The sequence below is a fragment of the Melospiza georgiana genome, chromosome 8, assembly GCF_028018845.1.
Source record: "Melospiza georgiana isolate bMelGeo1 chromosome 8, bMelGeo1.pri, whole genome shotgun sequence".
In the NCBI taxonomy this organism is placed as follows: Eukaryota; Metazoa; Chordata; class Aves; order Passeriformes; family Passerellidae; genus Melospiza; species Melospiza georgiana.
Window position 1 is genome coordinate 4,014,534 of NC_080437.1, and position 17,906 is coordinate 4,032,439.

At 44.6% G+C, this 17,906-nt stretch overlaps 1 protein-coding gene across 1 annotated transcript in view; it reads right to left on the reverse strand.

The window, feature by feature from the left end:
• The window catches only part of MICU1 (mitochondrial calcium uptake 1), a 92,980-nt gene that overhangs the window by 7,235 nt on the left and 67,839 nt on the right, over window positions 1-17,906 (reverse strand). Inside the window, exons 10-11 of the mRNA XM_058028643.1 lie at window positions 6,402-6,539; window positions 1,179-1,287 (exon numbers count right to left, since the gene is read on the reverse strand). Coding sequence (XP_057884626.1) covers window positions 1,179-1,287; window positions 6,402-6,539 — 247 coding nt within the window. The remainder of the gene's footprint in view (window positions 1-1,178; window positions 1,288-6,401; window positions 6,540-17,906) is intronic.

Consider the following 17,906-nt stretch of genomic DNA (forward strand, 5'->3'; position numbering starts at 1 on the left):
CAAAATTCTGTGAAAATGTATACTCCATGACAGGACAAATGCTAATTTCCTGTAGGCACTGAGTAAATTTGATTTGCTGGGCTATCAGCTCCTCTGGGATGCTCCAGAAAGAGCTCAGAGCAGCAGCAGCACACCCAGACTTGGTATTTTACTTTTAAATGAAGGAAATCCTATCAGGTTCTTTTAAGTCCTAAGATAATGATGTTCTAAACCAAAGATACAGATGATTTCCCCCAAAAAATTCAAGATGAGAAGGGCTGCTGACACACACAAGAAGAGATGTGACACATTTGTTTCCCTCTGTAATTCCACTGCCCCCAAACCTATTAATGCCTTAATATTCCCCCAACAGCAGCAATTGGAATAGCTGGCTTGCAAAATGTTTAAGTCTGCAGCTGCCTACATGAATCAGCTTTAACTTTGTAGCAGACAAGAGTTTCCACTTAGCCTAAAACTCTTTTAATGAGTTTGCCATCTTTATTTTATATCCTCAGTCCGTTAAAAAAATTCCCTCTTAAAAAAACCCAAAGACCAAAGCACTTGTGACAGATCCTGGCAGCAGGGTGGGACTTGGTTTGAAATATATTTGGGGGATTTTCTGCCTTTTTTTTTAAATCAGTGTGTCAGATCTAAGAACAAACCTGAGACAGAGCAGCTGAGAAAAGGAAACATGATGAGGGGGAGAAGGATATGGATTGGGCTGATCAATAAACCACATTGTTAGCAAGGTCCCCAGGAAACACCAGCTCTGAGGTTTGTTCAGCCCTCTCCTCTGGACTGTGGGTTATCTGAAATTCAGTCTCTGGACAGACTTTAATGCCCAGTCTGGGACCTCAGTGGTGTTCCAGTCTCCCCCTCTTTCCCTCCAGCACTCCCAGGAGCTCCAAAGGTGTTTGCCACTGCTTGGCTTCCCAATCAGAAATGCAGCACCCAGCCCTTGTTTCTAGGCAAAGTCTATGATTTTTGAGCAAAGCCGGAACAAACCAAGGGTTCAGCAGTTCCTACCCCCAGCCCACTGCTGCTGTGCCTCTGCCATGTGATCAGAGATCTCCACAGAAGACAACTCTGCAAGAATTCTTTCACACTCATTTTTAAAGTCCTTTGTATAAGCAGGAAAAAAGGTGACTTCAGAAGATGGGGATGAAGAGGAAACAGTGGTGTCCCACAGGTTTCAGTACCTTTATCAAGAGAAGCTCCAGCCATGTGGTAGAAGCTCAAAGCTGTGTCCACATCATTGATGTTCTTCAGAAAAGTGAAGAAGTTCTCCACCTCCTCAAAAGTCAGCCCCTAGGACAGAGAAAAGACACTCATGGGACAGAGTGATGGACACTCCTGGATGGGAGAGAGATCATGGACACTCCTGATCTCAGGAGCGATGGGACAGAGACCATGGGCACTCCTGGAAATGACACAGTAACTCACTGGCCCAAAGCTGCAGCCAGAAGTGCAGAATTCATCTGCACACTGCAAAAACTCAGCCTTGGCAGTTTGGATGTTTGGGTTGTGATCTGTACTTCTGTTCCCCTCTTGGCCCCACCAGTCCCACAAAGGGAAAGAACTGAAAACCATTCCCAGGTGAGCAGACCTCAGATGCAGGAGACCACTGCAAACAGGTGAACTGATCAATTGATTTGAAGCCTGCACACTGGCAATGGCAATATCAAACAGTCCGTGTTTGATATTTTGATTTGATATTCTGATATATTGATATTCTCAGTAACCTTTCCTGGTTATTGAGAATTTCAGACTTTCTGTGCTGACAGACACTGACCCCCAAGAAAACACTACATTTAACCTGAAGCCATAGAAAAGGCTTCCAAAATTAAATGATAAAACTAAGATTATAGGTGTGTAGTTTGAATAAAAGTGTGTAATATCACATAGTAAAAAACTTAAGAGTTTAAGATTTTAAAATACAGTAATATATATAAAGCAACATAAAAATTTTAGAGCAGAAGCTAGTCCTTCTTCTTCACCTTCTTCACGAGTTTAAGAAATGTTAGAAATGTAGTTAGATAAAAAAGACTGCATTGCAAGTCACAAGTAGTTAGTTACTGAGTTAAAAGTAAAAATAATTTAAGTACCATTTCTTAATTAAACAGTTTATCTTTAAAAGACCTTGTAGAGAGAGATACATCTCCATTTTGTAATTTGTTAGTTAAGTGCTGTAGAACTCAGGGTTTGTGAGACTGTAATACAGATAAGAACTAATAAACATCTGAATCCAAACAAGAAATACCATCTCACACATTTAATCCCAACCCTAACAACAAAAAAAGATAAAATTTCAACAAGCCCATGGACTGTAAGGTCTCTCCCAGGAGATCCAGGGATCTCTGAGGGAATCCAGGTCCTACCCAGTGTGGCAGAAGGTGACACTGAAGCACAGAAGTGTCCCAGTTTGCTTTGCGGCTGGAGGCAGGATCCCTGCCTGCTCCACTTACCTGGGCCAGGTGCTCAGTGAGAGCCACACTCTGGGACAGCCATGGAAAAACACCCTGAGATCCCCAGGAAAGAACTGCTGCTGAGCACAGCTCTGAACCCCACCTGGTTACACTGATTTTATCACCCTGTGCAGCTGCAGCACCACCACAGCACTGCTGGGGATGCCTTGGGAAGGCAGACCTGGAACAGAGGCTGGATAGAGTTAAAGAATAAAGCAGGGATTTATTAACAGGATCTCCTCCATGGATCCACCTTGGGCAGCACAAGAGCCCAGCCAGGGCTGCACCCAAGATGAACCAAAATGGGCACAAAATGCTCAACTGGTAATGGGGTCTGTCAGTTTTATCAGTTCTGCTCCTTTTGCATCCTGCAGTTCATTGTCCAGTTCCAGCTTTAGCCCCTGCAGTCCCACCCTGCTTGTTTTTCTCTCTCCAGCCCACGGTGTTTGTGCTCTTGGGCCTGAGATTTGGATCATTTGTCCTTGGTCCCCAGCTGGAGCAGGAATTGTTTTGTCTCCCTGCTCTGTGCACAGAGCTCACCATCCCCTCATGTGAAGCTCAGACCCACACACTAAAGCAGCTCAGAATCTGAAATATAAAAGCTCAAACCAGAGGCATCACTGGGACAGGAGCTGGAGCCTCCAACTCCAGCAGAGCCACGGCAGGGAGCCAAGGAGGAGGTGAATCATCACCACAGTAATAACCACTCAGACTCCCTCTCTGGGACACATAAATCAGCTTGTCAAGAGAGTTCAGCTTCAGGCTCCTCCTATCCTGCCTGGCATGACAGATTAATAGAGCAAGATATTAAAAATCCAAACTGCAGAACACAGCCCAGCTCCAGGACCTGGATGTGTTCAGCGGGTACTGTCAAATATAAATTTACACAATCTGCTGTAACTCTGCTCAAACGACTTCTAATCAGAGAAGAAGCCACCAATCTTTTGAAAGAAAAAGAACATTTTAAAGGTCTTTCCATACAGACATTTGCAGCTTGTTCCTATCTTTGCTGTAAGGGAGTATGTGGCCCCACACTGATGATCTCGGTGTGCACTGACACATGCAACAGCAGCTTTGTCAGCCCTGGATTCATGGATCTGGGCCAAAAAGGATGAGATGGCAAAATGGGAGAGCACATGTGGACAACAGAGCTGACTGAGGAGAGAAATCCCTGGTGACTCTGCAGGGAGCTTTCCTTGAATGTCTGCCTGCTCCTCTTCCTGAGGGGAACACGAGGATGTACAGCAAAATTAAATTAAATACAGTCCTAGGGAAAAAATAATCCAATAAATCAGGTGCTTCTGCAGGAAGCAATGCAAAGATCCCTCTGTTTTGTACAATGGTTCTACAAGAGAAAACATCTTTGCAATTACCATGATGTCTCCCTGCCAGAGCAGGGAGAGTGGAAAGCCTGGAGGAACCACGAGGTGTGTGGCACTTCCAGGCCAGCAGAAGTGATCTGTGCTGTGATCTGCCTGCTCTGTCTGGGACTTCTGGGGGTTGCAGTGTTCTAAGCAAAGAGCCATAAACCTTGTATTTCCCTGGGATTCCCAAAATGGCATTTGCCAAGGCCAAGCAGCACTGCTGTCTGTGCAGAATGGAGCCCTGTCTGGAATCCTGCAATGGTTTGTGTGGGAAGGGACCTCAAAGCTCATCTCATTCCATGGTGTCCCATGGGCAGGGACACCTCCCACTATCCCAGGCTGCCCCCAGCCCCACCCAACCTGGCCCTTGTGGTCCTTTCACCAGCTGGAAACACAAAACCAGTGACACAAGTGTATCCTACAAATCATGGCTTTCATGGGGACAAAATAACTGAATCTCTGTAGCAAGAATACCACCAATGTTATGAAATTTTGTATTTTTTGAGGAATCCTATAGGTGGGGCTGGCATCAACGCTATCTCTGTTCCAGATACCAAAATAAAATAAAAATCAGAGACTGGGACAGCCTCAGGCAAACTAACAGATGAATGATCATATCTTTCAAAGCATTTGTAGCTCCAGCTGTTAATTCATAATCAGCTGAATCCCTTCATCACCCAAGTAATCCTCACAAAACATAAACAGGGAGATTCCAGAAGCACTTACCTGCTTGTAACACAACAGCTCAAATGAGGGCTTTTCACCTGGGAACCCAGGTCCAGCCAGGAATTCCAGCTCACTGCCACCCCTGCCAAAACCCCAGCCAGCCCTTGAAGCCCATGTGGGAGATGACATGAATCACTGATTTCTGAAGAGACAGCTTGGTTTCCCAGCACTTAGGGGGGCATAAAGCAAATAATACATTGCTTGTGAATATTGCTGATGGCTCGGGTCCTTCTTACCAGGAGAAAAGCAGCTGTGTGAGTACAGCTTGGGGAGGACACTCATAAGCAATGTTAGACAAAACAGAGTGCGGCAGCTCTGCTGAATAGGCAAAGTTCACCTACCCAGGGTAAAATGGGATTTTTCCTCAAGGAAAAAAAAATAATGAAAGCAGATTAGCAGTTAATAGAAGAAAACTTGTCACTCTCAAAAGCAGGAATGAAGAATAACAGCCTTGGAAAACAGCTAAAGATTAGATTAAACCCAGAGTTTTATTGTTTTAGAGGCTGCCAGGGCTGCCTTGTGCAGTCAAGGTAATTGCACCAGACAAAGAAGACAAGATTTGGCAGATTCCATAAGAAAGCTCTCTCAAAAGAACTGTACTTCCAAGGGAAAGCCTTGCTGGGTGAGTTTGGGACATTTTCTGGGCATTTCATCCTCACCAGTGTAAGCAATCATGAATTTTTCACCACTTCTGTTCCTTAAAAGTGTTTTTTTTTTTTTTTTTGTCCTATTGCTCATTTTCTCTCCTTGAAAGTCCTTGGAATAAAGGAAGATAAAGATTTGCTCTGAATCTGGCTGGCTGTAAATAGAAAGACAATCTGGCTGATTTGGGGATGAGGAATAAGGTAAGAACAAGAAGTTCTTCCTCTGGCACAGATGTCAGAGTCTTGGCTTACACATGAAAGGAAGAAAACATCTGCTGTAGGAAACCTTCCAAAATAAATTCATTTGCCTCTTTTCTCACACAGCCAGCTACTGTTCAGTAATATCTACACACACACACACATATGTATATAAACTCAAAAATCACAGCAAAAAAATCAACAATTTGCAAACTTCAAAAGCAGAACTGATATTTTCTCTTAGACACACATTGCATTTAAGCACTTTCTTCTGGAGAAATCAAATTATTCCTGTTAATGTAGGAATCCCATTCAGGAAGAAAAAGAGCTGCAGACCCTGGTCAGAACTTGTGTTTTATAACACACTTGGCACCTAAACCAGTTAAGAAATAAACTCTGGTTCTGAAGTCAGAAGAAAGCAGCTCTAAAACAGCCAGCCAAAGACTTTCCATCCATTCTCACTTTGATGAATTGCTTGTTTATATCCCAGTTAATAAAAGAACATTCTAGCTTAATAAAAGAACATCCATTACAGGGGCAGATGTAAAATTCTAATGCTCAATAATTTCTCAGCCCATACTTGCCTTACCTGATAAAGCACATCTTGTGGTATGGATATCTTATTCCAAGGACTCTCCCTGAATTAATGAGTGTAGGGTCTGCAAACTTACTCCTCACTAAATTGTGAGTAATTTTTCCCAGAAGTTAATAACTAAATAATAAACAGCCTGCTCACAGCAGCTAACGAATCCAAGGTCGAGCCAGGAACTGGGAGCACGGCTTCAGTGTTTGTCCTGGCTCCAGACCCAGGCTGCCATTCAGCAAATTGAATTTTTAAAATTACAGCATCTCTTTTCATAAGGAACAAACCTACAGGCTGCACTGGACACCAACCACTGCACTCTCAGCTCTTCCCTCTCTCCCACAGCTCAACACGGAGCGGATGCTTTTCCAAAGAGCACGGGGATTGCTTAACTCATTTCTCAGTGAGAAATTTTCCCAAATTTTCCATGAATGCCACTGACCTCTCCATCCTGGAAGTGCTTCTTGAGCTGCTTGAGCATGACAGTGAGCTTCTTGGACTGCACCCCGCTGTAGGCCAGCAGCATGCTCCCGAACTGCCGCTCCGTGATCCGCCCCTCCACCGGGTCGTGCCGCTCGAACTGCCACGGAAGGGACAGGGAGTGAAAACCAGGAGCAGCACAAGGCTCCACCTCAGCTGGGAGGCACAGAAAAGGCACCATAAAGGATTAACATTGCAGGAAACTCTGGTGAGGGAGAAGTGCTGATGGGCTCCAGCATCTGCTTTCCCCAGGATTGTCTCCCCACCCTATGAGCAATTCCTATGTGCAATTCCTTGGACAGCTCTTGGGAGAAGCCTCTGCTGGAGTCCTGGATGCTGAGAATTTTAGACTTTCTGTAATAACAGACTCTAACCCCCAAGAGAACACTGCATTTCACAGAATTCACAGAGTCACAAGGTTGCAAGAGACCTCCAAGATCATCAAGTCCAACCCAGCCCCAACACCTCAACTAAACCCTGGCACCCAGTGCCACATCCAGGCTTTGTTAAACACATCCAGGGATGGTGACTGCACCACCTCTCCAGGCAGGGCATTCCAGTTCTTTATCACCCTTTATGTAAAAAACATTTTCCTAATATCCAACCCATATTTCCCGTGGTGCAGGTTAAGGCTGTGTCCTCTGGTTCTGTCAGTGCTGCCTGGAGAAAGAGCCCAACCCCACCTGAGAACAGCCACCTTTCAGGTGAGTTTTCATTTGACCTGAAGCTGTAGAGAAAGCTCCCAAAATTGATTGATAGCACTAAGATTATGAGTGTGTAGTTTAATTACAAGTGTGTAATATCACAGAGTAGAAAACTTAGAGTTTAGAATTTTAAAATATAACAATATATGAGACAAAACAAATGTTTTAAGACAGTAGCTAAATGTTTTTCTTCCCCTTCTTCTTCATAATTTTAAGTATTTTAAAACACTAAAATATTAATTAAAGTATTATAAAATGTTGTTAGTTTTATAATTAAACAAAAAATTCCACATTGCGGACTTCAAGTAATTAGTTATTAAATCAAAAGTAAAAATAATTTCAGTGTAATTTATTAATTAAATAGTTTAACCTTAAAATACTTATATAAAAATTTAAATATTTTATAACTTATTAATAAAATACTATAAACCTCGCAATTTATAATATAAATAAAAATAATAGACATCTAAATCTAAAAACAGAATACCATCTCAAGCACTTCAATCCCAACCTTGACAAAAGTTAAAAAAACCCCAAAAACAAAACAAACCCCCAAAAACCAACATTTAATGGTGCCCCAGTGTGAGGACACCTGTTGAGGTCAGGACCTCCCTGAAGAAATAGAGAATGTACAGCTGTGAGCTGGAAAGAAAAAATCCTCAGGGAAAAGAAAGAAGAAAAAAGGAAGGAAAAAGAACTCAGAAATCCCTCCCAGCTTTATCCCACAGTTCTGGGCTGATGGGTGGCTGCTCTAAACAGGGACAGTGGTTAATTAACCAAAGAGAAGTCCTGCAAAGGTCTTCTAATTTTACTCTTCTCTGCTCCAAGGCCAGTGTCCCAGCAAGGGAAGGTTCATGGATGTCTCCAGACTTCACCTTCCCCAAGTTCTCCTCATCCTCAGACCCTTCCAGACCCTGACTCTCACAAATGCTGCTGTGAGGCCCCTGCAGAACTTTCAAAAAGCCCTTTTGGGAAGGGTAGAGAAGGTTTTCTCCACTCATCCATCTCCCCTGCAGTGGTTTGTCTCCTGGCTTGCACTGCAGGGGAGGAGGGAAAAGCCATTCCCCAGCCTGGGAAGGTGCTGGGTGGGAGCCCACCTCTGAATAATGGGGATTTCATCTTTTCTCTTCTCCCATCTCTGTGAATCCACCAGCATCAACATCAGACTTCACCCAGCTTCACAGATCTCAGCACTTGGGACAGATTATGTTCCTCCAAATTTACCAGGAAACACAACACCAACACTCCAGCTGATGACAAGGCAGAAGATGACATTTAACAACAAAATGAATTTTTAAACTCATGGGGAACAACTTGGTACCAGTGACTGACATTCTGCCGCCTGCTGAGCTGACCATTCCAGCCTCAGCTGCTCTTCAGTGCTGATGAATTTTTAATTATTACCACATCAACCAGACTTTGGCTGCTTTTCCCAGTGGGAAACCAAGGAATTCCTGGTAAGTGGAGCACCAGGGCTGGAGGGATTTGTATGGGTGACTCTGGCAGGAGGCAGATCCCAAATGGAGAAATTCTGCTCCTCAGCCCCTTGTGTTTTCACCTGAGTGGCCCACACACTTCTGGGGGAAAATGATGATTTTTACTGTCATCTATACAGGCTTTGGGGCTCACACATCATGCAAAACATGGGCCTCTCCCAATGTCCAGTGCTGGGAAAAGGAGAGGGAAAATTCATTTTTGGAAATGCTCTTCATTAAAAAGCAGAAGTAGTAGTTTCTGCCATGCCTGAAGAATGCAAAGAAAATGCCCCTGGGACACAAAAATTTTCCATCAGTGCTGCTTGTGAAGCTTTTTTCTGCTGTAATATTCCTAATTTCATCCCCAAAGACACAAATCAGCATTTTTCTACCAACAGCCTTAAAATACCCCAGGTTTTAGCAGAGCTTTAGGTAGAATCTTTAATTAAAGGCTAGGAAATGTGTCCAAATAGCTCAGCTCAACCTCCTAAGTGGTGACTATGCTCAGAAAATCTCAAGTTGGTGTCTAAAGCCCATCAGCCCCCTCTCCCCCTGCCCTGCACTCAGGATCAGTTCCATGGGGTAACACAAGCAAGCACAGCTCCCTGCAGATGGGGAAATAAAGAACCAGCTCCTTGCAGCTTTTTGGAACTAAACTTTGAGATTGTGGTCAGTTTTGCAGCACCAGATGCAAAAAAGATCAGGAAGGAAAAATGTAAATACTTTTCATCTTCATTTTTCTACTGATACACCACACAGCTATTCACAAGAAATAAAAAAAACCCCTGGAAACTATGGAATTTATGCTGCTTATTATTTATCTCATTTTAAAATGAACATTTCTAACATTAAACCAGGACACATAGATGTCCACTGTCATGTACAGCCAGGTCAGCCCAGACAGGGGCTGGGAAGTGAGAGCTGGTCCACATCCATTCCCAAATTCCAACAGAAGCACCACTGAACTGAGCAAAAGCAACAGCATCACAGTGAGGGATAAAGAAAGTTCAAATCTTGCCTCCAAGCTGCTGTCAGATGCATTTAAATTAATTACAGAAGGAATAAGCAGGCCATGTCATTTAAAAAGAAATTTCAGGGAGGAAATTCTGTTTATTTTTTCTGCTATGTCGGAGATTGTGTTGAACCATTAAGAAACTGGGCTCCAAAGGATTTGTGAGTGGAAACTTATTGATTCCTGATGAAAGACAACCCCCAGCTACCCCTGACACCCCTTTCCTGGGGGCAGAGGTACCTCCTGCTCCTCCACCCTCTGGCATGTCTCCCAGCCAAACACAACTCAGCACTTGGAGATGAAGGAGGGTGCAAAGCCTACAGGAATTTGTCTTTCAGTACTCAATACACAGCCTACAAACAGTGTTAAAATCCTCTGGGTATTTGAAAAAGCAGGAGAAATAGTGCCCATTCCCAGGCAATCACAATGATCTGCCCTCAGGCACAGGATGACACTGTACAGGTTATTTCTGTGTTCTCTGGAGGGGAAAAAACCCCACACCCTCCAGGGAGGGGCTGCAGGGCACAGCACACTGGGGTTTATTACAGCTACCAAGTGCTCTGACAGCCTTTTCCCTTTATGGATCTCAAAGGAGCAAAAGCAGGGCCAAAGCAGAGCTCACCTGGCATTATCCAGAGGGGGTGGAGCAGCTCCTGCTCCCAACATCCCACCAGGACAAACAGAGGACGGGGGGGTCCTACCCCAGCCCAAAATCACACCCACAATCGGCCAGCGAGTCCAACACCTCTGGAGCAGCTTCCACCGGCAGCCACTTGGTGCCAGCAGTGGATTCTGCATCTGCACCAGGCAAGGAGAGGGGACAGAATGCTGGCCAGGGTTCCTCCTGCAGGCCAGGACACCTGAGGTGCTGAAGAAATTAGCTTGAAATATAAAAAGGCTTGAAAGAATTTTGAAATTCATTCAGAGCCAACGTGATGTGAAAGGAAATCTGAGGTGTTTATGGAACAGCTCAGCAGGAACTGGAGGGAAAGGACAGGAGGGAATGGCTTCAAACTAAAATAAGGGAGGTTTAGATGGGATATTGGGAATTAGGAATTGTTCCCTGGCAGGGTGGGCAGGCCCTGGCACAGGGTGCCCAGAGCAGCTGTGGCTGTCCCTGGAGCCCTGGCAGTGCCCAAGGCCAGGCTGGATGGGGCTGGGAGCAGCCTGGCATGGTGTCCTTGGCCAGGGCAGGGGTGGGATGAGCTGAGCTTTAGGGTCCCTTCCAACCCAAACCATTCTGGAATCCTGAGGTAGGGGAGAAAGCAGCAGAAATGGGGTGCAGCCCTTGACTTCACCAGCTTTGCTGGCCCAGTCCCTGTAGCCAGTCCAAACACACAGCAGGGTACTCCCTGATTTTTTTTTTTTTTTTTTTTTGTTATTTAAAAGATTACCCATAACCTTACACACATGTTAAATAGCCCCAAACTCCCCCCAAACCTGACTGGATGATCACATTCCTGCTCCTCTCTAAGATGAAATTCCCAGATTTGTTCAAACAACCCCACTCTCCTTCCTTCTGAGAGAAAAGCTTTCTCACATGAGGAGAGCAGAGGACAAAGAAGCAATTTCCTTGCTTCTACATCTCCTTAATTGCACAACTTTATGGAAAGGCAATACAAGGAGCCATCATAAAACAACAGACCCATAATATCTTTTCTTCCTTGCTTCATTGTTTTTTTCCTCCACTAACTCAATCCACCTTCCCCTGCAGGAAATCAAATCCCAGGCTGAGGAGCATCCAGCCCAAAGCAACTCAGAGACACCACCATGAGAAACATCCTGGTGGAAATAAAACCTACTGCAAGTTCCTAAATGCAGACATTGGTTTCCTTTTATTTCTCCTTCTGGCAGCAAGGCTCACCAGTGGGAAATGAAGCAGTTCCCATGGCCTCAGAAAAAGGCCAAGTTTGGGTACCACACATTTCTCAGGGGAAGGTTTCCCTTCCCAGCTGACTCTCCTTCCTCCTCAAGAAATTTGTCCTAAGCAATAGTGTTAATAGGGGAAGATTCTACCTAAAACTCCAATGCTACAATCTGTGGGAAATGGATTTGTAGAGAATTTTCAAAGTTTCACAGAAGGCTCACATAGTATGTACTTGTTATGTAAACTTTGAGATAAGAAATGCTGATTTAGAAATGTCATGGAACAGGACAGACATTGTTGAGAGAGAAATGGAACTAGAAACAAGTTTTAAAGGATGGTTTTGTAAATAAGATTAGATACTCTGGAGAAGTAGAACAGTGAGAGATGTATTGTAGTAGGACTTCTGAGGGGTCACTTTAGATGATTGGTTTTAAGGTATTTACAGCATGGTGTGGTAAAAGTTGATAGGTTAAGAAGTGTTTATAATGTATTGTAATTAGAAAATAGTTGGCTTTTAATTGTGATGGTGTGATTCATAACATCTCTATTGTTTTACTCCTCACATAAGACTGAAAATAAAAGTTTTATAAACATTTCTTGGTTGTTTTATTTCTGAGTTCTCAGTTGCCCCATCTCTGTGTCAAAAAATCCAACAAATATCCTCTCAGAGAAGGGGAGTTTAAAAAACTGCATCAAAGAGGAGGAGCAGTGTTTTGTGATTGCTGCCACCAGACCCCAGTGGGCCCACGAGAGCAGCCCCTGCTCTGCAGTGGGGAGGGGACACCAAAGCCCCAGAGAGGGCTCAGCAGCACAGACAACCACAAGTGCCTGGCAAAACCTCCCATGGAAAAGTGGAATTAATTGATTATCCCCTCCTTCCTAAGCTGGCATTTTTGGGCTGGACACACACTGGTGGCTTGTGTCTCCTGCTTTGTTTGCTGAAGAAGAAAATGGCTGAAATAACCTCCAGGCCCCTGCACTTGGCACAGGCACAGAGAGCATTTGGGATCCACCAAATCCCATCGGTGCAGGAGGGAAACACCCAGCTGTAACTGGAGCCAGCACCATGAAAACACAACTCAGACTTTTCCTAAAGCAATGCCAAAAGGATATGCTCCCTATCCTCTTCAAACACTCACATTAGCTAAATATCCAGCTGTATTTTAGCAGGCTCCTAAATTTCTAGGAAGGTTTCCCTTAAAAGCCAATCAAACATGATGTATTCCCTGCAACCTCAAAGCAAGGATCTTAAATAAATAAATGTATGTGTGCCACATTCCTAATTGAGACAGCAAAGAGAAATACATCTTCAAGGACATTTGGATGGGAGAGAAGTGTTGAGGGATGATCTCTGAGCTTCTTTCTGCAAGTTAAATAAAAAACATCCACGGGAGAATCTTGCTAATACTAATTCCATCAGGTTTAGGGGTAGTGGGAAAAGGTGACCTGTTCCCAGAGCTGCTCTGTGCATAATAAGGAATCAAAAGGGTCTGGGAAATAATGATCTGTAGGGTAATACTCAGATTCATAATATATGACCCTTTAAAGTGGTATTTGCTCAAAGCTTTATTTGACAGGCTGTAATACATTATTTATCTGCAAACTACTGCAGCACTGGCTCTGTTTACTGTTCTGGAGAAGGAGGCTGCCAGGATCTCTTGTCAAGTTGCATATACAACTATGACAGGAAGAAAAAGAAAGGGGAAAACACTATATATCTCCCTAAATCCCAGCAACCTCGTCCATCCAAAAAAATTTAATGTATTTGTGAGTAAGCTGAAGTGTTTGCACAGGCACTGAATTACTGCCAGAAGAAAAGAAAGGGAAAAGTTTCTAAAGGCTTTTTGTTTGGGAAGATTGAAGATTTAAAATACTCATTTTTCAGAGGGGGATAATTTATGCTGAAAGGTTTCTTCTCTGGACATGGATCTAAAGCACTGGGTTTTGCAAGATGAAGCTCAGCCTGCTCTGGACACAGCCTACAGAGCCCCTAGGTGTAATTATTGCTTTATTTGGTAAAACCCACCCAAAGACACAGCTCTAAAGATCTTCAGAGCTGCCAAAAAAAGAGGAATGAAAATGGGCAGGAGGAAATGCCAAACCCTGCCTGGACCATTGCTTCTTTTTTACCTTAAAAATAATAAAGAAATGAAGGAAAGGGAGCTATTTTCACATGAGAAAAATCCAATCTTCCAAATGCTCTCCCTGTTCACACTTTCCCCTCTCTGCCTAAGTGAATATGTAGCAGCCAGTTTCAAAATGTCCATCTGTCAGCAGCAGTGCAATCCCAGCAGAGCTGATGTTGGAGAGAAGCTTTGGAGATTTCATTGACCTTGGCAAGCCACTGCTGCCTGCAAGGGGGAAAAATTCATTGCCATCACCAGCCACTTGTTCCACTTTAATGAGCAATTAAAGAAGGTTATGTAAAGATGGCTGCACCTGAACTTCAGCCCCTGAATAAAAAGATCTTCCTGCAGGCTCTGAGCAGATCAGTGTTTTGAAATTCTGTGCAGTGAGGGAATGACAGGAAGGAAACCTGAAGAAAAGGAATCAGTAATGCTAAGGAAAAAGGTCTGCTAAATTAAAGGGATGCTGAGGGGGAAGAGCTGAGCAATCTCCTCCCATGCCTGCTCTCCAGACCTCGCTGCCATCCCTGCCCTTGACAGTGCTCCTGGTGCCATGGAACACAGCAGCTTTTCTGTCCTGCATGCTCCCTGAATAAAAGGAAAGTTCAGAAGCAGAACAAAGTCCCAACCCTCCTGCAGGAAAACACACAGGACAGAGGAGCTGCAAGAACCCGAGTGAAGCCATTACTCTGAAAAATCCCAACATCTAAGTCTCCATGGAACTGCTGTACACAGTTTTATTAAGAAATACAGCTCCCTCACTGCCTGTTAAGAGTTCACATTGTTTTCTGCTTGACCTTGGTGTTCAATTCTCCAAGAAGAACAAGTTTGCAGGAGTTTAATTCAGCCTAGCAGGGAAAAGGGTCCTGCTTCCATGTTCCTCCTACATCAGCAGAAGCAAAGGCAGGGCTGAAGCACAGCCAGCAAGGTGAGGAGCTGCAGAACAGCTCTGAATACAGAGCCTGGAAGGGGAGAAGGAACAAGAGGACTGAGTGTTTATTTATCCAGCAGCAGGAGGAGGCACAGGTCAGGTACCTGCTACAAGAATGTGCTCACACAGACATTCCCAGCCTCTGCCCCCCAGCTTTTGCTGCTCCCTAACTTGGTTGTGCACAAGAGCATCTATGCTGAATAACTCACATTTCCTAATTTATGGACTCTGATACCAACCTCCACACACTCCTGTGGCAAGGTAATGAATGCAAAGAGCACTCCTGGGATTTTATTTGCAGGGGTCCCACACAAGGCTCTGCTGCACTGCAGGAGCTCAGCAGTGGATTTACACACCCCTCATAAAGCAAAGGAGCCTCTTGGTACAGAGCAAAGCCTTCCACTGCTGCTAATGATGCAATAAATAGAAATTCCAATAAAACCCTCCACAGCTTCCCCTGCAGAGCCACTGCATCAACCACACTCAAGTCACCTGGTTCTAACACAAGCAAGGCACTTCTCTCCCAGGTGGGTGCCCCATGAAGCATCCATCCCAAAGAGGAGGATGCCACAGCTGCTCCTCTGTGTCCCAGCCATGCTCACAAGCACATGAACTGCCACACACACCCTGCCAGCCTCACTGGCACACTGCTGGATCACTGGATATTTTGGTGACCAGTGACAGACCCAAGGGAACAGCCTGAAGTTGTGGCAGGAGTTTAGGTTGGATATTGGGCAAAGGTTCTTTCCCCAGAGGGTGATCAGGCATGGAACAGCTTCCCAAGGAATGGGCATTGCCCCAGGGCTGCCAGAGCTCCAGGAGTGTTTGGAAAATGTTCTCAGGGACAGGGTGGGATTGTTGGGGTGTCCTGGGCAGGGCTCCATGATCCTTGTGGGTCTCTTCCCACTCAGGACATTCTGTGATTTTACAGCTGCAGTTGCTCAGTATGCTCTTATAATCCTGAGGCCCCCCAAAACCACCCCACAGACCCCTCCTCTGCCTTTCAGAGCGAGGCTGGGAGGGTTTGATTTCTCTGGCACAAGTTTCCTCACCTGGACTAGGGAGGAATCAGTTAGGAACAGCATTTATGGCATCCTCTGACTGAGGGACAAAGTCCAGCTTTTGGTAACTGCCCTGTGACAGTGAAACCCCACCCACCAGCATCCCCCTGCTCCATGGAAAAAGGGACTGGAATTCAACCTGCCTTGGATTTCAACTAAACCTCCCCTGGTGCACACTTAGGCATTTCATTACCTGCTCTGCTGTTCCTGATTGATGAAAATGACTTGCCTCAGACTCCTTTATGGTGACTCCTCATGTTTCCTGAGACAGTTATCTCTCCCTTCTGCCCTTCCTTAAGCTGCACATACCATGGCCTCATAACTTATCCCTAGCCTCAGATATTTTTTCCATACTAATGTTCCACTCTGAATTCTCCCCAGGTCTCTGGCTGACACTGGACAGGAACTGAATGCCAGCTTTTCCCCAAAGCTGAGATGCTGCAGTCAACCTGAAAGCTGCATGAGGCTGCATGAGACCCTTTCCACTCACAGGCCAAGACAAAAGCAGGCTGCCAGCTCTGAATGCTGTCAAAACCAGGATGAGCTGTCCAAGTCAATTCCACTGCCTGCCCAGAAATTCCCAGATTCCATCTGTGTATGCTGGACTGTGCCTGCTTAACTGCAGAGCTCCCTGATGTGAAACTATTCACACTGCTTGGATGACCCAACTTTTAACTGGGCATGTCACACAGTTCTGTCACCCAGCACCCTTTCATGGCCATCCAACAAAGGCAGGGACATCAGCCTCACTTCTGTCCCCTCAACTCCTACCAGGGAAATGCAGAAGGAATCTGTAGGTCTGCAGAGTCTCCTGGTAACTCCCCTCTCCTTGGCACTAAATCCATCATGGCTTTGTCCATCTCTGACTCCACTAAATAATTCTGGAGGGTACAGTCTCCATATCCAGATCCTCTTTTCCTCCAGAGCTGTTTAAAGGTTATTAGTTATCAACACACCTTTTATCTAGTCAGGGCCTGACAACAGTGACACATCCTCTGGGACAAACAGAGCACTCATGGGGCACACTTTGGGCACACTTCAGGCTTTCTGTATTTAGCCATCAGCCCATCCTCCTCTCCTTCCCCTGCAGCCAGGCCAGGAAATCACCAGCAGAGAATACAATCAACTTTTGTACCTGTCATTAATTGCCCTACTGAAGAAGCAATTCCACAAGTGCTGGTTTGTAAGCATCATGTGAAGGAAGAGAAATCAAATCTGGAGCTAAAGCAGGAGTTGTAGATATGCAAGATATAGATACAGAACTGACAAAACTGTGTAAGTACACAAAATCCATCACAGGATTGCTGAAAAGGCAGAATTCATAAGGAAAAAGGGAAAACATGACATTCCCCATCACTGTTCCCACAGGGGCTGGGTCAGGGCGAGGCTGAAGTGAGAGGATCAGCAGGTAAAGGGAACTGTGAGAGACAACACAGCTGATCATGACACAGATTGTCATAAAAGTGACTTAAAACCAAACAAAAATGTCTTGTGTAAGTTCAGCAGCAAACTGACCTCCAAAAGTCTGAGTTTTGGGCCCCTCCTTACCAAGCTCAGCCAATCTGACACTGCCAGACTTCATTTTTCAGGCTACTCAAAACCATTTACTTAAGTTGCTCATTTTCCCCTTAAATGACTGCAACAGAAACAAAGATATGTGACTCATTACTGCAAGTTTTGTTACTGTTAACAAATCACTGAAAAGCTGTATTGCTCTGCCAGCCTATATAAAAATCAGGGCAGAATCCCAAAAAATCTTGAGTAAGCTGGTAACAACAGAGCAGTTTTTAATACCTGCTACAGGATTACTTGGAATCTAACTATTCCAACACTGGGACTCAGAAAGGCACTTAAATATTTAAGTTATTACCATAAAATCCAATTCTGAAACCAGAGTATTTTATAAGACAGGCCTGAGATCCCAAAGGATTTAGGACTTTCTAATGAGCTGTGTGCAGATGGAAGAGCATCCAGCACCCCTTCTTCATAAAAACCCAAACCAGGCAGTAACTGTATTGGCGTTGGCCATGAAAACAGGAATTTCCAGGATAAAGAGGTTACTCCCACATCACCTGTCACAGAACAGACACAGAAAATAAGGAATTTTCCAGATGACAGCAGTGATGTCTTGTACTTTTGCCATATTCTTACAGAATCCTGTTTTACTTTGCTTGGGGACATTGGGGCATCCTTAATCCTTGGGAAAGAGGAAAAATATGGGGATTAAACCAGTGCTATCAGCAGGTTTTGGGGTGCCTTGCAGGAGTGACAAAGAAAAGGAGAACAAAGGG